The 25,787-nt window shown below is 37.4% G+C and overlaps 1 protein-coding gene across 1 annotated transcript; it reads left to right on the top strand.

Annotated features, from left to right (window-relative positions):
- The first annotated feature begins 24,545 nt into the window (after nt 1-24,545).
- LOC146570200 (uncharacterized) lies at nt 24,546-25,522 on the top strand. The gene is made up of 2 exons (XM_085279417.1): nt 24,546-24,935; nt 25,025-25,522. Exons 1-2 carry the CDS (start codon nt 24,555-24,557, stop codon nt 25,520-25,522), a joined length of 879 nt encoding a protein of 292 aa, XP_085135543.1. The 5' UTR covers nt 24,546-24,554.
- Nucleotides 25,523-25,787: the final 265 nt, after the last annotated feature.

Here is a 25,787-nt window from a genome sequence, read left to right as displayed (position 1 = left end):
GCTACTGAGCTTGCAAAAACTAAATCTTTGTACAAGGTTAATGCTTCTGTGTGTGTCTGCATTGTAACAAACTGCAGTCCAAGCAGCTAATATGCAAAGCTGCTGATTCAAAGAGAAAATGACAAACATAGTTATACATAGTAGAGCTAGCTAGAGTTAATTACAGATAGTGAAAGTGTGTTTTTCAATTTGAAATGTTTTTAAGTTGTGAAACAAGAAAAACATTTATCCTAGCAGCAACAAATGAGTGATCAACAAAGCCAAGACAGCTTCTTAAGACATTCACCTCACCCATTCTGCAGTCCAATAATATAATATGACAATCTTGATATTAGTTTGCAAAGCAGAGTGCTGCAGGCACACATCTATTGCCACAACCCTGCCAAGGAGGTCCTGAGGTAATGACCTAGGTGTCAAGTGATGCTGGGGAGGAAGACACTGTGACTTTTTTTAAAAATGGTTATGGAGATGATCAAGGGCAGATTATGTCTAGGAGACAGACAGACAAAATACATTAACCTAACCAGATCTAAACTGTATCTTATCATATATCTGCTGATGGGTAATCAAGCAAGTTCTTTTTGCTATTCTTTTAATATAACAGAATTTTCCCATTATTTTAAACAGATGAAATAATAATAAAATTACAAAAATAAATAAAATAGTGCTTTTTGGCTAGCTATGGGGCGCAAAAGAATAAGTGAGTAGCCACACTCCTGCACAGAGAGACAGAATAACTTAACAGCAGGAAGAAAAAGAGAGACAGTTCAGAAGACCATAATACCCAAACTCAGGGAACCAAAAAGGCAGTGAGAGTAAAATGCCAAGTCTGTAATCTAAAAAGCTGAGGACATTAACAGGTCATCATTCAGCAAAGCATAGTATTCTGGAAAAGGCAAATCCAAACAGCTGTACAAAATAAAGTGCAAAAACAAGGCGAGGAAAATCAAACCTATGACTCAACAGGAAAAACATGGGAGGACACAACAAAAAACAAACAGAGGCAGACTCATGAGACAAAGGGTTGCAGAACTAAATACAAGGCACACGAGACGAACGTCTATCAAAATAAAACAGGATATAACAAACACTAAGACTATTACTGAGACATGACGTGGGAACTACATCTTGTTCTGGAGAAAATCATTGCTACAGAATCCATGCACAGTTATTGCCACTGTGGAAAAAGACTTCATATGGAACTATGAAACAATATTTACATGTTTTTGTTTTATATATTTAATTCATAATTTATAAAACATTATTCCCCCTTAGTATGTAATTTATAAACATGGATGTAAATGTCTTTATATAGGGGGGGGGGGGGGGGGGGGGGGGGGGGGGCTGGGAGGAGTTCACCGTCCGATTGGGGTCTGGAATGTGGGGCCTCCCTGCTGCTGCGGAGTCGGGGCAGTCTGCTTCTCTCCACCCCAGGAAGAGGGTAACACTGACTGGGTCTCGGTGCAGTTTCCCCCTCTGGGGGCAAGGGTACCTAGACCTGGGGTATACGCTCATGCTCACAGGTGTACACACGGGTGCTCACAGACACAAACTACACCCTTTTTGGCTCCTACCTCAAAGCACACTGTGCGCTGTCGATCTTACATGCTGCACAATAATATTCAGTATTTAGTATTTACTGTTATATTCACATAGATTATTGTGATGATGTTGTTTATTATACTGCTCTCTTTTTTGCTTGTTTTCTCTTTTTTCTTTCTCAACAGGTGATCCAGGTGATTGATATATGCATTTTTTGTCTGTTTGTTTTGTTGGTTTTTGTTTTTTGCCCTTTATCCCCATCCCTCTTCTCCGCTGTTTTTCTTTCCCTCTTTCTTTCTCCCTTTTCTTTCCCCCAGGCATGTCTGTCCCGCGTGTAGCAAGTGAAAATAAAATAAAATAAACAATAAAAGCAAAGGTGAATCAAATAGACCAATACAGCAAAGCTGGGGTGGTCCATTTGGTAAAGTAAATCTGCTGGGCATCTTTCTTTGCCTTTAGACAATAATTCTGATAGCAAACCAAACGGGACATGCGGGAAAGAAAAAAAAAAAAAAAGCAGAGAGCTCCTTAAATCACAGTGAATGGCTAATTTGCATCGATTTTTCTCCAAGGACCAAAGGAATCACAGAAATGCTAAATGGGATGGCTAATCTGATCCCAAAGCTAATACATTAACTAATTTACAAGTTAATCCTGTAGCTAACAGGAAATAGAAGTGCAGTCAGGAAATGAATTTGAACATGACATTTCCTCCTGCTCATGGCCACTAAATCAGACCCATGTCATGTCTACAGTGACAAATGAGCAGTTAAACTATGCATTTCCCTACATTGTAAGAACATGCTATGTGGTGGTCGACCAGCAAATAGTAAAGTGTAATGAAAAGCTGTGAAGGAGAGTTAATGGAGCTTGATATTGGCTCTTTAAAGTTTAGTTCCCTGTAGCACTGCAGTGTCTAGATCACTACTGAATGCTGGCAGATTGTAAAGGTGATGTGAGACCACTCCAATGTCTCCACCATGATGGTGATGGATGGCTGAGTACTGCTATCATTCAGTACAAATCTGCACCAGTATAAATGTTTTACTACTCTTATGGTAACAGTTACAATGTAATATAGCTCCAATCCAAGAAATAAACACTATAAAGGGAAAATAACTGTCTGATAACATTCATTGGAGTATTTATGTACTAATAACGGGGGAAGCAAAAAAAAAAGAAAAAAATTACAAAAAAAATTTTGAAAATCTGTTTTTTAGGCACTGAAATAATATTCACATGATAGCCCTTTGATTTCACTACATCTCTTGTATCTTCTTTAAACCTTTAAAGGTTTATTAAAGGATTCATAAATTTCAGTTTCCTTTCAGCACTCAAAATACTCCATAGTTACAAAGTAGGTTCGGGGGTGTCCAGAATCAATAAAAACCAAAGTAGAAATATGGTAAAATGGTGATGGGGAGATGGTTCTGATGCACTTGCGCCAAAGAAGGCATGTCAGAGAATGGTCAAATAAGTACTCTTTGTGCTGATGTTAATTTCTAAATTGACAGCTGCACACAGAGCTTTCAAAACTTTACATTGGATTCATTCAAATAAATGAAAATATTGCTGTCCCAAAGCCATGGAAATCTCTTTAGTTCAGTTTAGAACAAAGTAAAATGTCTATTACACATATTGCCTCGATATTGTACCACAGTGACAATGTGACAGATACTTTTTGTTTCATTTACTGGTGTTAGTACAGTACACAACTTATAAAACACAACTGCCCAGCAGCAAATCCAGCATTGATTGAAAGAATCAATAAAATTGGCATTTCCAGATGATTGTGAACAAAAACTCAGAACATACTAAATCCCATATTCAGCAAAAGTTACCAAAGTGACATAGCCAGGTAAAAAGAGAGCCACTTATGTGACACTAAAAATTCCAACTTCAAGCCATTACTCTCTTCCTTCATAGTAAACCCGTCAGATGTGTGTCTGTGACAGCACTGCTTTGTTTAGTCTTTCACATCACTTGAAATCACTTTAGGTGTTTCAGAAGGTGTTTCCTCACAGTGTTTTGAGTCCTTGTTGAATTGCTGATAAAACTTAATGGACTGTGTATCTAGGTTTGTTTCTTTGCATAATAGAAGTCCAGTCAGACTGGAGAAATTACTTTCTACTTAAATAAAATGGTTGCATCAGCTTCGGACTTCACATCAGACGCTGATGCACCATGGGATGACCTGATTGACTTTTTTACTGAATGCTTAATTTTTTCCCCCCATTTTTAAAGGGTTTGAGCTCTCTCCCTTTCATTTACTTTCTTTTGTGGGGCAAAATTCAATTGTTTGCAATGCCACAGTTTTGAAACTTGCAGTAGCCACAAATTCTGCTTATAATTGGCAATTATCTATATTTAGTCTCAACAGATGAAACAACATATTGAAATCAAAGCTAGAAACAGAATATAAAAAAAGTTGATGACTAATGTATTTAAAATCACACATTTTGGTGAAAATGCCACCTGTTAGCCATTTTCTTCTACACATCTTAAAGTCGGGGTAGCCATCACAACAAAAGAGCTGATCCTGGCTGTTTTTATCAGTCTTCAGGCTTCAAGAGCAAGCACTTTAAAATAATAAAAGATCGTTCCATAAAAGAGTTTTATTTTGATATAATGTTAAATGTGTTTCCCTGTTATATTTTATTGAAAGGATATTAACAAACCGAAGATGTGCTATAGAATTCAAGATAGAATCATCAACAAATCTGAAGGAAATCATCAGATAACTAGTGTAACGAAGCAACTGCAATTATCAAATTTATGTATGTTTCAAACATGAATGTTTGTTTCAATCACATTTACATTTACTTAAACCTTAAACGCTGCTTTTTCCCTTTTACTTGTTGTCTAATTGCCAACAAGTAAAAGGAGAAAACATTGTACACACTATCTCAGTGAAACAATGCAATCCTTTTACAGTCAAAAAGTCTGTTGCAAATAAAGCTTGCAATCAAGAACTCAGTTTCTAAATTCTTGATTGGATTGGAAAATTAAGTTCATAACTTTTTGTTAGCAGTTTTTAGGATCATACGTTTTTGACTAAGGAACAGAAAGAAAGAGGAAGATGACACTGAACTCTCTAGTAAAACAGCTCTTTGCTGATGCCCTCCTCCGACATTGCTCCAGTTTCAAATTCTCCTCATGTTTTCTGCTGCTGAGTAATAACTCACTGGAGTTATAAATATAAAACTGCATATAAATATATATAGTCTTGCCTGAAACAGTTTGTGGAGTAATTTGTCTTCAGCGCTTATGATCAGGTTATGTAAGTAAATATGGAAGCAATCCATTGCCGGTGACATTGCCAGTCACCCCCAAGGTCACTGGGGGTGACTTGGAATGAGTGAGTAAATGAGTGGCAGCTTAAGATCAGCTAACTGTAGGCATCTAAAAAAAAGATTTTTTGCTCCTGCTTACTGCAGTATTTATTGGTTATAGATCAGCAAAACAAATCAAACCAATGGCTGCACATAGAGTAGATCAGCAGTCAAAGGTAAAAAAAAAAAGAAAAAAGATGGATTTGGGTAAGGAGTAGCTAGAAGCAAGCAAAGAACACTTTTAGCATTGTTCAGTATGGAGACAAGCACCGTATTTACAAATGCAGAAGATGGAAATGTGGAAATTTGGAGTTGTTTTAGGATTCCATTAATAAGTGAGCTAACAGAATTGCAGCCATTGAATGATTTATTTTTTTAAATGAATAAAAAATCAAACAGTGGCTGGCCTTCTAAAGAAAAATTTGAAGTAGGCAAAGTGTTTTATTTCAGTTTTCTAACCCCTATTTTAGGGGTTTTAACTTTTAAAATCTTTTTTTACTTTTAACACAATACATTTTACTTAATAGTTAATAACAGGACTCGCCCATCAGCAACTACTGTGCCAATATATGAGAACAGTTTAAGATATTCTAAAGTTTAGGGAATATAGTATTTTGTTATATTAGGAAGTCACAGAAGAAAATTAAGTTGACACATTTTTTTAAACTAGGCATTAAATGTTTCAGAATATCTTTCTGAAACATTGAGCCATAGCAACATTCAATCTACGGGCGACCGTGGCTCAGGGGGTTGGGAATGGCATCTGTAACCGGAAGGTCGCCGGTTCGATCCCTGGGCTCTCTGTCCAGGTTGTTGTGTCCCTGGGCAGGACACTTTACCCTACTTGCCTACTGGTGTTGGCCAGAGGGGCCGATGGCGCGATATGGCAGCCTCGCTTCTGTCAGTCTGCCCCAGGGCAGCTGTGGCTACAACTGTAGTTTGCCTCCACCAGTGTATGAATGTGAGAGTGAATGAATAGTGGCATTGTAAAGCGCTTTGGGTGCCTTGAAAAGCGCTATATAAATCCAATCCATTATTATTATTAATATTTATTTTTTTATTATAATTTAATTATTATTGTAATTATTTTATTATATATATTTTTTCTTTGTTCCAAGAAGCATAGGCAATAATTTTCACATCCTTTTCAAAAGCACATAAAATTAAGTCTTTTAAGATATAAAGTTTAAAATGTAAAATATATTTTTGATATTTACTTCAGAAAGGTGCAAAATTGTCTCCAAATCCCTGCCCATGAAGATAGCTGCCTTGCTTGTAAATTTTCACGCTTCTTGTGGATTCCTGCTCCACAATGCAATGCGTAATTAACCTCCTTGGACCTGGTGTCCACATATGTAGACATCACATTTTGGGTTGTCTAGATGAAAATACTAAATTTATCTCTACAAGGGCCTGATATCCACGTACGAGGACATCATGCTGCCACTGCTCTATTGAAATTTTAAACGAATATCCTCATATGTGCATCTCATTTTTGTCTGAAACAAAAATAAGGTGAAAACAAATCTGGCAATTCTTTGTTTTTACATTCATCAGGTCCCAATATGCCCAAATATTAAAGAGAAATTAAAAATGCATGCCATGGAAGAGTTCAGGTCTTAAGGGGGTTAAAGAAATACAGATAAAAACCTGTGAAATATCAAAACAGAAAATTCCTTCATGGAAAAACTGTAGATTGTACAGTATTTTTACGGATTTCTTTTTACTGTGTGTATGCTGCAAATAACAGTCTTGCAACTTGCATTGGCCACAAATTCTGCTTATAGCTCTTCATTGTTATACGTTTTGTGAAATGGTTTATGCTCCCTGCTTCTATTTTCATACCTTGGTTTCCTTGTGTTTATGAGTTATTATTATTCAATATTGTTTTTCCTCTTTATTATGCATCTCTATTTTAAATGTCTCAGGTTTATTAGTTTACCCTTTAGTGTTCCCTCTTGTCCTTATACACTCACCTCTGTATTTTGTATTTTTTAGTTTCTTCCATGTTAAGTCTGCCATGTTTGTTTGTTTTTGTCTATGTCCAACTCATGTGTCTTAGTATGTTAGTGTTTTATTTTGACAGTCCCCTGTCTCATGTGCATTATTTCAGTTTTACTCCCCCCGTCTCATTATGTCTAATTTGTCCCTACTGTGTTTCCCCACTGTCTCCACTCCCCTAATCACCCTCCAGTGTATACATTGTATCACTTTCGCTTTGCCAGCTCATTTTCCCAGTTTGCCATTCATCACTTTCCCAGTTTAGTTCTACTAATTTGAAATTCTCAGTTCTTTTATTTATTTATTTTATTTTAATATTATTTTTTTTGTTTTTGGAGTAAATGTCTCACTTTTATTAAGATTAATCCTGTCTTTTTGTATTTGGGTCTTTTACCTCAGGACTCAGTCTGCACATCTTACAGACCTAGACACCCATATTGATTAAAAATTTTTTTTTTTTAAAGTACTAAATATCAACTATAGATTGGGTTTTTATATGATACTACATAAAAATGTTTTTCTTGTCCATATTTACTTTTAAAATGGTATTCTGATAAAAAAATAATGGATGTACCTTTTTATGTTTAAGATGTTCATAAATGGTTGTTGTAATTACAAATCTTAATAAGTACATACTGATTGAAAGGATGTTATTACAGATAAAATCATGTGTATTTAATGCATATGAATAATAATTTTTTTGAAACAGCTGCACTTAACAGGAATAACTACTCATCTGTGGTCTTACGTAGCTTTTTGACTGTGTCACATCTGAAAATACTTAAGCCTGTAAGTTCAAGTAGGAAAAGATATCCCATGATTTTACACACAATGTCATTGCATTTACTTGTAAGGTGTGTCGAAAACATCTGTTTCTTCACTGGAGATGGCAGTAGGCAACATGCACTGGGGATACTATTTGGTATGCTTAAACATGGTCATTGGAGCATATAACTTTTTTTATGTTTTATTTTGAAAAGCAACAAAAAAGACATAAAGTTTAATGCAGGCTGCTGATATATTGTCCTGCATGTTAAGCTGTAATATTCAAAAACAAACTTCATATTCATTCAAGTCCACCAGCATACAACAGACCCCCACCCCTTCCCTGAGCTAATAGTTTATTCAATCATCTCACAAATCATCTGTCATGTTATGACAACTTATTAAACGCTAAATGAAAACCATTGTTTGCCCCTGAGGACAACAGCCATTTTCACTGACTGCTTGCTGTTTTCACTCAGAAAAGATCTTTGTTCACCTTCTCCTGCCGTCAGAGTGCCGAAGGGGCCGTGGCTGCCACCACCAGCTGCTGCTGTTTGAAACAGTGATAAATGGGCTATCAGTGCTGGTGTAAACGGTGTGACTCGGACGGCTTAGTCTGCCGCAGTGTTGACGTGTGAAGGGCATGGTCATTGGTTTTAAAAAAAAATTGAATGCCACTGACTGTAATTGAGCTTTGACTGGTGATGTCATGCTGAGGCTGTCGGCGCTGGCCATTTTTATGTGACCTCATGACAGAGTGACGATATGAGTGCTTCGAATATTAATATTTTTGTAGGGTAGTGTTTTTGTCACTTTACATTCTTTGATTCTTATGAATCAAAGAATCAATGAATTTAGTGATGAAGTACCATCACCAAAGTATTTGACTCATCCCAACTTCATTCAGCAGCTTCTTCATTTGGAAGGAGTCCTACAACAGATAACAAGGCTCCAACAGTCTCATTTTTTAGAAGTATGAATAAAATAAGACAATATTTGGACTGTTCAAATTTATATCAGCTAATCTTTAATAAGGAAAATATGTCATTATTGAAGAAAATTTAGCCAATATCACACCATATTTGTACATAGAATACAAGACTGAGGAGAAAGAAATGCTGGTTTCTATGGTTGTTTTCTAAATGTTGTCCTTACTTTGATTTAAGGTAAGATGGAGAGCTCATTAACACATTGGTTCTTTTCCTTTGTTTATAGTTTTCTTTTAAACGTAATGCAAACCTTTCCAAGATATCCATTGTACAAAAAGAGAACACTATGTTTTCTGTAACTGAAACAGCTAATGTAACACGTCGTCTACAGTTTTTACAGCTAATGTAAAAACTGTAGACGACGTGTTTTTAACTTCAGAGTCAGCACCTCTTGAGTGCCTTTTCGAACGAAAGCATATGAACCTCACTCAAAATCTGTGTTTCATGCTTGTAAATCCTCTAGAGCCCAGCATGAGTTTTATACTGCTGAGCATAGATGTTTCACTCAGATATTGAATATTCTGTTTCCCAGCCTGCTGATTCAGAAGCTGTTTTTAGTAACCTTCAGGAACTGTATATTATGCTCCTGAACTGGTTCTTCCCAGAGAAAGTTTAATGTGCAGGCCTGACGAGAGATTGTTGCTCCACCTGTAGCAGTGCAGCTTTGCCTGCACAGCTGGAGCAATAGTCTTCAGTGTCTCTCCAGAGACTGAACACCCTGCACCTATAATTGCATCTAGGGTGTGTGTGGCCAGGGCCCAGCCCATTCCTGTTCCAAAGTTGAGTGCAGCCAGTCCCCAGCCTCACCTTCAGCTTCCAGAATTGGCAGTGGGTCCTGTGCAGCCCCAACCTTCTGACAAGACTGCATACCCTGCAAAGCAGGCCCAATCATCAGAGGAGAATGTGAACCCTGCACAGCCCAAACCCTCTGAGAATCCTGAGCTTCCAGGGAACTCTGAGTCTTCTTTATCTCCAGTACCACTCCAGCCACCTGAACTTGAGCCAGTGGGTCCCACTTTGCCTGAACCAGAGATTTCAGAATTGGGTCCTACACTGCCTGAACCTGAACATAATGACCACTCATATCAATCACACCATTCAGTTCACTGTGCAGATGAGTGATGTGTTATAGAGTGAAGGGGTTAATGGGGCAGTCCAGGTTTATGCTGCCTTTTATGCTACAATAATTCAAGAATTATTGTGTTGAAACAAGAGCAAGCCATCGTGCAGATATGGAGATCTGACCTGTGGATCAATACTAACAATAGAGTCACACTTAAACAAAACAAATTGCACTTTTCTTTTTTCTTGAATGAGTTTGGGATGGAGACGCTTAAAACTTTACTTGTCATTGTGCACAAAAGGCATTCGGCTATTAAGAAGCTCAAAATGTGAAGGACAAGTTTTATGATTCAGTGAAAGCTCTGCCATTAAGTGATTTCTGGTCATAATTCAGAACTTTAAGATTAGAACAAACTGTGGCACTTTTATTTTTAAGGTACTAGCATGAGTCCTTGGCTGACATTCCTCCAGTGAACCTCCATACTTTAAAAACCTCAGTCAGCTACTCTCTCCCTCTGCAACACAACAAGTTTCAGACGTGAAATCAAAGTAGAGAATTAATAACAGTCGACAGCTTACCTGAGCTCCCTGTCTGCTACCTACTCCATGTTCAAGGAATAAAAAAAAATATTTGGGTCAGAACGTCCCCTCTGGTAACAAAGGATCTTCTGGCTGCTGTTTCTAGAACAAATTGTGTGGGGATTTCAACGGGATGGTTCCAATTCAATAGAGATTAAGCAATTAACCTCAATGTCGCTGTAATTATTAAGACATTTTAGCAAGAAATGAATTAATTTCCCAAAAGGTGTCAGAAAAAAAACGGATCTACTGCTCCTTGCCCAAAGAGAAACAGAGAGCAGTAACATGCTAATAGGTAATTAGAAGAAAATACAGAGTGAAAGATAAAGGTGACATCTTTTAAACACATAGAGATGTATGGAATCAGTAAAAGCTGTACTCGTTCTGACTCCACAAACCTTTAAATATTGCTTTCATGTTGGTGAAGGTTCACACAGAGATGATTAAAGGTGAGACAGCATGTATGGACTATAACCAGAAGCAGAAACTCTGAATTCACTTTTAATTTTTAAACTCAAATCCTATTACTTTGGCATAATCTTATACTATGAAATAATAAACATATAGTTTCATGAATCTGCCTGCACTTCTCAGTGCATGCATGTCTCAGCTTATATAGAAAGCATGTTAGCTGAGACCAAGTTGCTATGTTGATGTTGTTCCTCCAACTTTATTGCAACTGACAAATCAGTTGGGATGTCATAGCTCACACGTTTGGACAACACTAAAGTGCAGCTCATCTTGTAGTGAAAGAAGTGCATAACAACAAAGTCCACATTAAGATCAGGTTGTGGTGGATGAAAGGATCGAACACTGGACTTTAATCCACGACAAAAATATAATAATCAGTTCCACTCATAATTGCAGTGTGGTATAAAAATAACACCAACACATTTCATAGGAAAATGTAAAATAGTCATGAAAAGACAATTTGTGTGCATGAAAAAATTGTCAGTTTATAGCAAACTATTCTTTGCTAACCAACACCATAATTTTATTTTAAACCTGACTTTTTTAGAGGCTTAACCGGCTGCTTTTTATGTCATTAACTTAACTGATTATAAGGAACTGTTTTCAATGATTAATAACTCAATTAAAAAGTCCTAAAATCTATCCCACTCAAACTGTGAGCTAAGGTGTGACCAGTGGCATGATTGTTTTTAATGCAAACCCCTCCAAACTCAAAATGTGGCGTTTTTTCACCCTTTAAAACAGAAGAATCTTCACTTTTTATAGAATGACAATCACAAAATATAAAAATGTAAAATGTAAAAAAAATAAAATTTATGTTAATACAATGAATAAATTAAATGACTATATTATAAGCTATGTGAGACTGTGCTGTCTAACCATGTTTTTGTTTTTGTTTATCTTTAGTGTGTATTCAAATAGCATTTCTAACTAAAAAAGTTTGAGTGTTGCCTGTTAAACTTCATTACAGCTGTATTTGGACAAGGAAAAACATTTTTATTTCTGTTTTCTCTCCTTTTATTCAGTGTAAAGATGCATTTTTATTCACCGAAGAATCCACACAGTGTTAGGAGAGGGGTTATGATTGTGACCATGCAGGAAGACTATTTAAAATGTTCAGCTTTAGTTAGTTTAGTCCAACATTATTTGAATGCTATGGTTCACCCAACTTATTAAACCCTCTGTTTTACCAAAGGCGTCTTTTAGCTCACATTCACACATTATTCACACTTTTCTATGCATGCTTAATGTGAGACCTTATCACTGATTATAGCTTGCTCTCTGCCCTGAAATACACAGTGCTTTTATAAGGCACACTTTTATTTGCGCTGCTTATTTCAGGAAAGCACTAGTTCCTTCTAAAAGTATAATTATTAAAACCACTTCATTAAAATTATTTTCACCTTTTCTGTTATCATAAATTGAAAAGTGCAGTTTAGTGCACTTTAATGAAATGACTCATGAATAATTTGCATGACTGAAATAAGCTAAGAATCTTTCATTTGAGTCAATGGCAACTTTAACACACCCACATACACATCACTCCTTATTCCACTGCTGTGCTGAATTTGATAGACAGGTGCGATCATGTGGGTGGACAGAAGTTGCCGCCAACATCATTACCACTTCAGAGATTGATATTCACCTCCAGTCACACTACTGGCTCTTTAATTACATCTGAGGATACTGAGGATTAATGAAATAGGTGACTTCATAACAGCACTGAGGGGTCAGAGGTCAAAAGGAGACCACAGAGAGTAGTGTTACTGAGTGGGAGCAGTGGGACTGCTGTGGGATTTGATGGTATTCTAATTAGTGTGCTAATCTACAACAGTTTAAATGTTTCCAGTACGTTCTGTTTCCATTGTGCTGCCAAGTTAGAGATTGAGATCTCTCGGCTCATGTTTATCCAAAAGTGGAATAAAAAGATTTAACATCCAGCCTTTTTATGGCTAAAGTAATTCACAGTGCCAAAACAGAGTTTATCTATATGTGGATATGCAAATAGTTAAGAACATTTTTAAACTTCAGACTTAAACTCTTTTAGGATAATAATGTACCATGAGATCTTTAAGATGTGATGACACCCATCTGGCTCCCCAATCCAAACTGGGAACTGGTTCCAAAGAAAAGGCGCTGGAAGCTGAAGGCTCAGCCTCCCATTCTCCTTTTTTAATACTCTAGGAACCACAAGTAAACCAGCATTCTGAAAGTGCTGGGGAGATGTGATACTATGAAGTCTTTAACTTCTACCAGTTTGAACCAATCTGACTTTCTACTTTTAAAAGCATAATTGATCAATCGAGAAGTTCGAACTCGGATCATGATTCCCTCCCATCCCGGATTTTAAAGGATGCGTTGATGTAATTGGGCCTCATTTCTTATCATGGATAAACGTATCATTACTCACGGGCCGTGTCCCATCTGCATTTAAACATGCAGCGATGGAACCTGTCCTAAAGAAAACTAGCCTCGACCACACTGACCTTGCGAATTATAGGCCAATCTCTAAACTTCAGTTTTTATCTAAAATATTAGAGAGAATCGTCCTCTCCCAACTACTGGCCTACTTAAATGCAAATAATATTAGTGACAAATTTCAGTCTGGTTTTAAACCTCACCACAGCACTGAAGTGGCATTGCTGAGGGTTTTTAATGATCTTCTTTTAATCACCGACTCAGGTTGCCCTGCCATTTTAATTTTATTGGATCTGTCTGCTGCTTTTAATATGGTAGACCATAAAATTATTTTAGGGAGACTGGAACATGTTATAGGCATCAAGGATTATGCCCTTAATTGGTTTAAATCCTACCTCTCGGGTAGGACTTTCTCTGTCTGCCACCGCTCCTCTTTGTTGTGGAGTACCACAGGGGTCTGTGCTGGGCCCTCTACTGTTTGCCTTGTACATGCTACCCCTGGGTTCTAGCTTTGACAAATATCAGATCTCCTACCACTGTTATGCTGACGACATTCAAATCTATTTCCAGTTGTCTGATGACCTGCCAGCTTCACTGAATCGTTTGTCTGACTGCTTGAAAGAGGTTACAGAGTGGCTGTCAGCCAATCCTCTCATTTTAAATGAGAAGAAAACTGAGATTATGGTGTTTGATAGTCACACTCCACATGACCAGCTAGCTGCCCGATTTGGTCCCTTTGCTTGCTTTCTTACAGATACTGTAAGTAATCTAGGTGTTTGCCTGGATGGTTCATTTAAGCTGGATAAACAGGTTTCCTCAGTGGTTAAATCTGGCTTCTTCCAATTGAACCAAATTTCAAAGGTCAAACAATACCGCACAAAGATCTTGAAAAACTGATACGTGCCTTTGTGACCTCCAGATTAGATTACTGTAACTCTCTCTACTCTGGACTCCAACTCGCTCACCTCCACTGATTACAGCTCGTTCAGAATGCTGCAGCTTGTCTCCTAACTGGAACTAGAAAGTTTGCCTCTATTACTCCAGTGCTCTCTGACTTACATTGGCTGCCTATTAAATTTCGTATTGATTTTAAAGTTCTGCTGCTTACTTTCAAATGCCTAAACAACCTTGCCCCTGACTATCTCACTGATTGGTATCTTTTGCCACATTTACATTTTATTTTCCAGAGGCAAATATATCTACTGTTTGTAGACAACCCAGAGCATAACAGCAGGGTGCAAGATGCTAGCAGGGCATAAATAGAATGCCATAACCAAGTGGCCGGCATAGTATACAGGAACATCTGTGCCGATTATGCCCCGGAAGTCAAAATAAGATACACTCCCCAGGGTGGTTGAGAAAGACTAAACCAGATACAAATGGAGTAACTGGTGATGGCTAACCAACTGGACATAGTAGTGGTGAACAACCAGAGGAAGACGACAGTAGTGATAAATGTCACTAAGGCTGACAGCAACATCAGGAAAAACAAACATAAGAAGCTCGAAAAATACCAAGGATTGAGAGAGGAGTTAGAAGTTCAGTGAATAAATAAAAACTATGAATGAAAGTCAGGGAACTGAATAGAACATTTAAAAAAAATGTCATGAAGATTAGACTCAACAAATGTACAAATGGATATATTCAGTCAATTAAATAATTTAATTAAAATGATACATTCTAAACAGAATTGTATACTAAATGATTTTTTGCATCTTTGAGTGAAATGACTTATTTTACAAATGTATTTTATCTATATCTGTGATCCCTAAACAGAACCTTCGGTTCTTAAATGTCAGGAAGTGGAAGTGAAAGTAAACACTCCTGCCTGTTTATCTGTCAGTCTGTAAACCATTACAATCAGCCAACTGGTAGCAGGTATTAATTCTTATTCCCATCATTACCCTAGTAATTGGCCTTCTGTTGTGGTGCAGCTTATTAAATACTACCACGCCAATGAGGACACACCTTTATTTATCTTAACAAACACTAATTACAACTGTTTGTTAAGTCTTAACAAGCTTGTCCGTAACATTACAATTCACAGTGCCTTTGAAGCTGAGACCCTGGAAAAGATGTCCCCAGCACTGTTGCTATCACACAAAGGAAAAAATGTTACAGTGCAAACTACACAGTGCATTGTCAGTAAAATGTGCATGTATTCACCTTATGATACAGAAATTGTGTAAAGTCTCTTTAACACTGCCAAACACAGTTACAGAGCACAGAATACATCAAGAACACCTACAAAATTAATTTCACTTTACAGTTCATTATATACATGAATGTCACGGCACTTTTTAAAAGCTGATTTCTTTGAAATATCCCTTTTCAGGGTGGAATGATTGTACAGCATACAAATTTAGTCTTTCAAAAGCAGAACTTTGGTGCACAAGTTGAAATGTATTTTGGATTTTCTGTAATGCACATAGGCTGAGAAGTGGTGCTTAAGGTTCTACAATGTCCTTCAACATGACAAGACCAAGGTGGATTTAGCAGAAACTGACCAGTTATAATTATGGATAAGCATACTGTCAGTAGAATAGCTGGTTTTACAAAGGAAGATAAAACTAATGTCAGAAAAATCTTCTATATCAATAAACTTAAGCCCATTTGAAGTTGGAAAAAATGTTGATCGTGGAAGTGAACAAACTTCAGTTTCGCAAATCGAAAGAGTTGTGTAGACAGGCACTACACAAGTAACAGTCCATTTACCACAACTCTGCAATTAAGGCATGGGAGACTCACATCCAGGTATCACCCCTAAATGTGTTATTATTAAGCAAAAAAATAAATTAATTGTTTATAAGAAAACAATCATAAAAATGCAAGGCTGTAACTAAAACACTACATATTCATTTTTGTTTAGGTTAAACAGGTTAGAGTTTTACAGGGTGGAGATATGGTCATGAATCTCACAGACTGTTGACGTTTACAACAAGTGTTTGGCATGTAGAAAATTCTATAGATGCACCTGCTTATGTTCCAGTAATCAAAGCTTCTCTTTGGGTTTGTAGCTCCCATCTGGATCAGAGTTTCCACCCAGGAACATTACTCTTCTTTTTTCTCTCCCTCTTTCCCTCTCTTTCATGCACAGTGGTGAATATATAGTTCAATAACAATGAAACAACAATAAATTATTATTTTTTGTGAAATAAATATTTTATTATGCATTAAGAGACATTCCAGAAACATACATTCCAATATTTGTTCTCACCACATCCAGGTTTCGAGGCAATAACTGAATGATGTGCAATAACATTCTTAGATTCATGTAATCTTTTTTTATCTGCTTCTTTTGGAGAAGATATGTGTAGGTCAGAGGACTTATTGATGCTAATATCACATTATGATAACAGTAAGAAGCAATTTATTTATAAAACAGAAAACCCAGGTTTAACCCTGAAGTTATGTCGATAATCCCAAATCCTGCTTCATAGCACAGGCTTCTGGTCTGACCCACTTGAGATCAAATTGGGCTGTTTGTGCCCCTTGACCTAAAATGAGTTTGACACCTCTATATTTGATTGTTTTGGTAATAAAATAGTGTATACCAAATAATGGCATGTCATGAGGCCCTTATGCTGTGTTGTTAAGCAACTTAGTTATGACTGTACATTTGATTTTTGTTTTGTTTTTTCTCTCCCCCTCATTCATTTATTTCTACTGCTATCCTAATAAATATTTAAACATTCTTCTCTTCGTTAGCTTGGGTCGAGTAAAACGTATAAAAAATTGATAACTGATAAAGAAGTCAGTCAGTGTGGGGAGATGAGAGATGGGTATTCCTGGATTACAGAACCTCCTGGAACAACCAGTGAATATGGCTCACTCTCTCTGTTCTCCAGCTCTCCCAAGAAAAAGAAAGGTCAAACTTTCAAATTTCAAACATCATCACAATTTTGCTTCATTAATGTCCACATTACATTGACTTCATGCTGAGTGCGACTCTCTTGTTGTGTAAATCTTACTGTCAGTATGTTCTTAGGGCCTTTTTCCAGTAATTGTTGCTGTTGCAATGTTAAAGTGTTTGTTCTTACCATTGCTGCATATTTAAACTAGCAGGCAAACAAAAATAAATGCAAAGCTGTTAACTGAGCTAAACTTTATTACCTAACTGTTATTAACAAGCTGTTGAGGTTGTTTAAAGGACATACCTCTGAACAAACTTCCAAGAAGGCAGAGCAGAAGAGTCTCTCCTTGTTAAACCAGAGAGCTTCCCGTCCCTTGGCCAACTCAGTCTGGCTTTTCTTGTCAGTTTGTGATTTGTGGGTCTCACAGGAGAGGAATGGGAAGAGCTCCTCTAGGTTAAAATCTGCAAACAATGAGTCTTCTGCGAGTGTGATGGATGGGGCACATCCTAGTCCATTTGTCTGTGCTTTAAGCTTGCCCATATCAATTGTTAAGAAAACTTTGATTAACATGCAGTCCTGAGTGTTGGCTGGCCACAGTAGAGCAAAGAAGAAGAGACTACAAAAGAAAGAACATAAGATGGATGCTCACTAGGTTCAGGAAGTGGGGTGTAAGGCACGGCAGTGGGGAAAGTGTCAGTCTATCACAAGGCCAACAAAGAGATACAATCATTCATGCTCACAATCACACCTGTGATAAATACATTTTCATGTGACTCTATGCAGTCCTGCAAAAAACTAAGTACACCCCTTGATTCAATAGCTACCTTCAGCAGCAAGAACTTTAAGGAATACATTTCTATATTTTTATCACTCTTTATCACTGTGGAGCAATTTTGGCTCTTTATAGATTTGCTTCAGTTCATTGAAGTTTCAGATTTTAGTCTAGATTTTGATTAAGTAATTTTAATACCTTGGATCTTTTCTCTTTTTTTTCAGCCATTGTGTCAGTGTGCAAGTGTGCTTGGGATCACTGTCCGGTTGTGTGACCCAATTTCAAGGTTTAGCTGTTAAACAGACGGCCTCACATCTGACTTTAGGATACTTTGCTATGCAGAGGAGTTCATGGTCTACTCAGTGATTACAAGAAGCCACATCCTTTTGCTGTAAAAGAAGCTAAATCATCACCCCTCCACTACTGTTTTGACAGTTGGAATAAGGTTTTTGTGTTGATATCCTGTATCTGGTTTTTGTCACTCAGCATTACTGTTAGACATCTTTAACCTGGACTCATTTGTCCAAAAGACACTGTCCCATCTCGTTCAAGCTTTTTCTAATTTTACTACATGAATTTTAATGTTTAACGTTGCCAAATGAACCCTGTAGAACATGAGGAGCTCTTGCTTTTTGTTGTTGTGGTTGTTGTTGTTGTTGTTGTTGTCTTGAAATTTCGGAGCATTGTATGATCTGCAGGAATTTGCTGGGATGTGCGCTCCTGTGGAAAATTGTGTTATAGTGATACCTGAAGGCCAGACAAAACAACTGCTAAATAATTTGTATTTAGAGGTAATCACAACTGCTGCTGATGTATTAATCAAGTGCATTTGATTAGCAGCACTGGTTTGCTACCTTTTAATTTGTATGGAAGCACTAAGAGCATACTTGTTCTTCACAGGACAGCATAGCATCCTGTAAAAACGTGTTTTTTCAACATGCCTACGTGGTCAATTTACAATCACCAGTCAACCTAACATGCATGTCTTTGGACTGGAGGATCAAGCTAGCATTCTGGAGAGAATCCAAGCTGTTCTGTTTATTTTCCAAAGGTGGACATTCATATAAGTAGTGAGCTTGTCATGACTCTTGAAATTAAGCAGGTGTAGAGACTGTTATTGAGGTTTTAAAGAATATACCCATATTTTTAAAATATATCCAGCAAGTAGTATTTGTTACCCTTGATTACATATTATAAAAAGCTGGACACACACTGTATAACTGAGCTTGTTTAGTGTACAACATAACATAATTGATATCTTTATTAAGGTATTTTTATTTTATTTTCGTAAAGTTATCTAACAAGCACTGTGTGATGTTTGACTCTTGTATTACATAACTATACTAAATCATATTCGAAAACCTTCTGGAATCAACACAACTTTGTTACTTGGACTTCTGTGTGCAGTGATGGAACCGCATTTGGTCATTTGCTAAAATGAGACTTGCGTTGTCTTTGACAGGTTCCAGATTTGTAGCCATCAAAAGAACTGTCTCATCCGTGTGCCACCGCTAAAAAGTTTTTAAAGTTCAGGGAAAACACTAACTTTTACTTGGAATTTTCATGAGCAGTTTAAAGCTGTGTATTTTTAGCATCTTTTGTACCATATGCATAGATATCCAGTCCATTTGCTCCTTACAGGACCATCGTTTCGCTTCATGTCCGGCCATCGTTTTGCTAATTAGACCTCCTGAGAAATAATTAGATGACTCGATGAAAGCGACCGGGAGTTTTGGCTTCACCAACAAACGCCACGTTTCTCTCTTTTGTACTGCATATCATGCCGCATTTTTGTCGCCGCAGGAAATGCCGCCTGTTAAGGCAGAAAGTCTGTCAAAACTTTTTGATGATGAAAATCTCCATGTTTTTAAAGAAGACCACACAGTTCCTATGTTAAATTTATCTTGGAGGACAACAGAGACCGTTGTCACAATATTCCAGGAGAACTGTTGGCCCACTAAATTTTTTGTTATACTTCTACTTTTCACTTTAATTCAAGCACAATTTTTCCAAGAGGGATATAAAAATAGATAAATATAGATTATTTACACCCCTGTGCATCCAGTAAAGAAACAAAATACAAATCTGAAAGTATTTTGAAGGGACAAGAAAACTGTTAATATTCTGATGATTCAAAACAATTCATAGAGTCAGAGTGAACTAATAATGCAACAGGTCTGAAAGTTAATCTTTAAATGTATAAAGAAACAATCTGATTTCCAAATGGATTATATGTTCAATAGATAGCAAATACAGAGATGGCAGTATAGAGGAAATATTGCAAATTACATGTGTCACTCGGGATCTTGCGCTAGCATTCTGCACCACCAGCATTAAGGCCTTACCTTTTCTGACAGTGATTTGCAATATTCCAGCCTTGAAGTTACAATCAGTCTTTGAAAGAAAGCAAGCGTTTGGCCACTTTTATTCTTTGGCTTTTAAATCACAATGATTACTACTACTTTTATTTGTCTTATTTCTTACTCAAATCTTTTCATTTTATGCTTGTATTTCTCAATTTTTATCATTAATTTTTATCATGTTTTTTAATCTCTTTTGATTATCTTAAATGTATAGCACCTTAGTCAATAGTTATTGCTTAAATGTGCTATATAAATAAATCTGACTTTGACTTAGCTAAATGTCAGATGATGAACAAAGATTATTTTGACAACAGAGCTAATTTGTAAGTATAGTTTAGTGGATTGAAAAGCCAAACAACTACAAGCATTAATAGGAGTTGGTGTCAGGTTTCACTGATAGGTATGTCCAACTATTATCGCCATCAAAGTGAAAGGCAATATTATATACAGTGTTGGGATCATTACTCAAAAATTACAGATTACTTTATTAAGTTAGTTAAATTAGTTAATTTTTTCTTAGAAGCAATGTTGTGCATTACTTAATTACTTATAATTTCTTACTCCACTCATTACCTGTTGTTTAGATTACTCCAAAAAATAACTTAAAGACATTATCACAAAGCATTTAAATCTTAAATCTACAGTTCCACACACCAATACAATACAAAATCCTATCCTAATGATAACGCATACAATATTTCATTCAGTATTTATGTATGATTACAAAATGACAACACTGAGCAAAGTTGAGCATCAGCCCAAAAGGACTGAAAAAGCGATTGTCATTCAGTTGTAGAAACATGCACAGGTAGAAATGGAGGGTACGCTACAATGTGTAGAAACATCTGGAAAGGTATCAATAACACTATTGGGAAATCATGACAAACCTAATGAAAGTCAGTGTGTCAATTAAAATGAAAAGGAGTTCTTTGAATGAAAGGAAAATAAAAAGCGGAAAATGAGAGAAATCTTGGCAGTGGTGAGTGGAGCAAATGCTAATATGAAAATATTTAGAGTTTAAATACCTACATTCTACTAGTCTGTAACATAACTCACACCATTACTTTTTGTTTACTTTGACATTATTAGTTAGCTTAGCTAGCAGAGGAGTCTGGTATGGTGATCTCCCCTGGCTGTTATGTGACACTGGCAGTAGACTTTTTAGTGTGGGTAGCAGAGTGAAAGAATGCAGAAGCTAGAAGTCATAGTATTAACACCTTATAATCAGCCAGTTTGGTCTTGATTATTGTAACCAAAATAAATAGTCTGCTTTTCTTGAGAAATGTTTTACCTGTTGTGTTTTTTGAACACCAGTCATGGAGTGATTTGGAGGGTAAAATCCAGTATGTTGAACAACACTTAACTACAGTAACTGCAGTGCTTCCAGCACGTCACTTGTTCCATTTGTTGTCACATTACAGTCTTATTCCAAAACAGATTAAATAAAATGTTTCCACATCAAAATTCTACACTCAGTAGTAATAAAGTAATAAAATGAGGGTATTTTGCTAGAAATTCTTGCAAGTTTAATAAAAATAAAAAACACATAAGTATTTTACTAGAGGCTAACTTCAAGGACATAGCACAGGCTGCCATCAAGTGCGGGATCTACCAAGGAAATGCGCTTTCCCCACTGCTATTCTGCATAGGCCTGAACCCCCTCAGTGAGATCAATGACAAGACTAGCTATGGATACATTGATTCACCGAGCCACACCACCAGGATATACAACAAGGATATCGGAATGTCATTCGGATTAGAGAAGTGTAGTCGGATGGTAACAAAGACTGGAAAGGTTCTCAGAACTGAGGGGATCAAACTTCCAGAAGGCAACATTGCAGTCCCTGGCAATGAGGACAGCTACAAGTACCTGGGAATTCCACATGCAAATGGGAACCATGAAGAGGCTGCTAGGAAACTGGTAGGAACAGAAGTCCTACCAGTGGCTGGACAAAGCTGGACTGAAAGACAGCACAGAGGCACTAATCATGGCAGCATAAGAATGAAAGAAATCTCCGTCCCGGGTTTCTCCATGGATCGGGTTTCCTCCAAGGCGTGAGCACCGATAAGCAGAGTTCTGTATAAAATTAATTATTCAAAGTAAGCTCAGGTATGCCGTTCAGCAGGTTAGTTACAGCGCCGGGAGTAGCTTGGGAGAACAAAATGACACAGAAACTGCTTCAGCTTCAGCTCTTCCAAAATCAACTCAAAGGTTTATTCAGTATACAACAGTTTATATAGAGGAAAAAAAAGGTTCGTGTGTCAGCAGATTCTCAGTTCAAACCGGTACAGACCAAATAAGGAAACGTCTTCCTGCCTTCTGAGCAAAGAAGTATCCTTTGTGTAGTTTATCAGTTCAGCTACAATTTATGATCATTCCAGCAAAATACACTCCTAGACATAGAATACAGAGTTCTTTCATTAGTGAATTCTGAAACAAACCACCTGGCCTTTAACAAGCTCTTTTCTAAAAGATAAGGAAGGGAGGATGGGAGTAAGGAAGTGATCTCTGTGGTGTTTTCGACCTTGAGGTACCATCCTGTGATTCTTACACATTAATTCTTGGGTCACAGAGAAAGAGAAAAACAACTAGTAAATGGGCCTTATTGAGTAACAGTTTTCCTGTATAATATCACTATAAAACAATATCCTGTAAATGCTACCATGGTATCAAAATATCACAACAAAGAACAAGCTCTGAGCACAAGATCCAGAGAGGCTGGGGTCTATCACACCAGGCAAGACCCCAGGTGCAGGCTGTGTAAAGATGCCACTGAGACAATCCAGCACATAACAGCAGCGTGCAAGATGCTAGCAGGCAGGGTATACATGTAACGCCATAACCAAGTGTCCGGCATAGTATAAAGAAATATCTGTGCTGAGTATGGCCTGGAAGTGGGAGACGCCCCCTGGGGTGATCGAGAATGACTAAGATCCCGTGGGACTTCCAGATACAGATCCAGATAGATGGACAAAATGGTGATGGCTAACTAACCAGACATAGTAGTGGTGGACAAGCAGAGGAAACCGGCCATAGTGATAGTCGTAGCGATCATACTTGCCAACCTTGATGCCTCAGAATTAGGGAGACGTTCAAAAGGGCTGTTGGGGGGGGGGGGGTCGTCATCAGTGTTGGGTGTAACGCGTTACTAAGTAACTGTATTTTACTTTTTACGTTACTGTATTTAAATTACTTTTCCACTGAGAAAGTAGAGTAACTGATTACTGTTCATTTTTAGGTATTTTAAATACAGTTACTTACAATGTACTTGCGTTACATTGTAAAATAACTAAACTCGCTGAAAATCATTATTTAATTTCAATAATTTATCTTCTACAGGTAAAAATAAACTCTGCCGCTTTAAAATCGCTGTAGTGCAGCTGTACGTCATTTCGTGCCAGTTTGCCACATAGTCGTATTCTACAGCGGAAGATGTCGGACTCGGCTGAAGCGAGGGCCTGTTTTATGAAATGGAAATATTCCCGTCATTTCACTTTTCTAAAACAAGCAGACAAGAACATTACGGTAATATGTAAGCTGTGTCCTGGGGAGAAAAAATTATCGGCCGCTGTCAATAGCACAAGTAATCTGCTGAAGCACCTGACACGGCAGCACAGACAAAGCCTTCTGAGTGAGCCATCTTCATCATCCATGGATAACACCGCGGCAACTCCTGCTAAGCAGACGAAACTTGATTTCACTTCAGCAACACAGAAAGTGTCTGAAGGTGAGCTGAAGAAAATGTTACGTTGTGGAAGAGATGCTACCGCTGAGTACTGTAGAGTCTCTGTCTTTTAGATGCAAATTAAACAAAATACCTGTGTGTGGCAAAAAAGCAGCACTGCATGATCGAAAAACGTTTTCTACTTACTTCGATAAGTGTTATGCTGACATGGAAATGGAGCTTAAAGAGACATTCGAGAGTTTGGAATATATTTCCACGACTGCTGACATGTGGACGAGCCATAACAAAAGTTTTCTCGGAATGACGACACACTGGATTGATCCTTCTACTTTTGTACGAGGACATGCAGCGCTAGCATGTAAAAGAGTTCGAGGGAGACACACATATGATGTCATTGGCAATGAAATCGAGCAAGTACATTCGGCTTATGGACTCTCTAAAGTGACAGCCACCGTGACAGACAATGGGTCCAATTTTATCAAAGCTTTTAGAATGTTCCAAAAATCAGACTCTGATGAGGAATCGGAAGAAGATGAAGAGGTGACATTTACTGATGTTGAGCAGACCCTCTCCACAGAATCTGAAGGACAGTTTTCTCTCCCTCCACACTTAAGGTGTGCATCACACACACTCAACTTATTTTTTCATGATGTTGAGAAATGGCTTCAAGCAAATGAGGCAAAATTCATCTACAGAAGTGCAACTTCAAAGTGTTCTGCAATGTGGACAAAAGCAAACCGTTCTTCTGTTGCTTCAGAGTTGGTAGATAATTTTTTCAAGAAAAAACTCATAGTAGCTGTTTCAACAGGATGGAATTCATTTCACGACGCTCTGTCCAGGATCACTGACATTCCCCTTGCTGAATTAAATACTGTCTGCACTCAGTTTGGAATCAAATGCTTCACTGATTGGGAGTATCTGTTCCTAAAGGAGTATTGTATCGTGTTGAAGCCACTCACTGTTGCACTAGACATATTGCAAGGAGAAGAGAACTGCTATTTTGGAATCCTTCTTCCAACTCTGGAGATTCTAATGTCCAGGACGCTGGCACTGCAGGACGAGCTTAAGCTGACAGCATCCCTCCCTGATATCATTGTTAAGGTAATCTATATATAGCCTTACCCTAAAATAAATTTTTGTTTTATTTATCATGCTCTTATGTGAAGTGTCTGATGTATTTTTTCTCATAGGCGATCAAGGTGCGCTTTTCCTCAATGATGGACAATAAAGAAGCTCTCCTGGCTGCAGTCACTTTGCCTAAATTTAAGTTACGCTGGATCAGAGAAGAAGAGAAAAAAGACATGGTTAGGGCAATGCTTACTACAGAGTGCCGTGGGTTGTCTCTTGAAGACCAACAACCTGCTCAAGATCACAAGAACCCTGCTGACTCCACTGATGACTTTTTTTCATTTGAGGAGGACGACTGTACCTACTCTGCTGAAACAGAGGTGATGGAATATTTGAAATCTGCTGGGTCTGAGCTGGGTGTTCTTAGCCAGTTTCCCAGGATTAAGGCCATTTCACTGAGGTACAACACAGCCACACCATCAAGCGCACCAGTCGAAAGGCTTTTTAGCCTCGGCAATCTTGTGCTTACACCCAGAAGGAACAGACTGTCAAGTGAACGCTTTGAGAGACTTACATTAATGAGATACAACAACTTTTTCAAAAACAACACAGCTAAGTAGTACAAAAATGTTTTGGAAAACATGAGTGCATACAGCATGCAGGAAATATGGTGCTCATTGGTTTGAGGAAGTTTCAGAGGAATTCTGTTTGTTAACCAAAGTTCAGAGTTAACTTCACTTTGTTGAATCACATGACATGATTACATACATTATGTATGAATATGTTACTGATTGCTTTGAAAATGTAAACATTTTAATGTTTACTGCGTGAAATATGTCATGTTTAACATTTCTTAAGTTAAGCTTTTTTGTTATTCAGATATGT

The sequence above is a fragment of the Mchenga conophoros genome, linkage group LG7, assembly GCF_057382185.1.
Source record: "Mchenga conophoros isolate Kocher_MC1m ecotype Shallow Benthic linkage group LG7, M_conophoros_male_GT1.1, whole genome shotgun sequence".
Taxonomy (NCBI): Eukaryota; Metazoa; Chordata; class Actinopteri; order Cichliformes; family Cichlidae; genus Mchenga; species Mchenga conophoros.
This window is presented reverse-complemented; position numbering and strand designations above follow the sequence as displayed.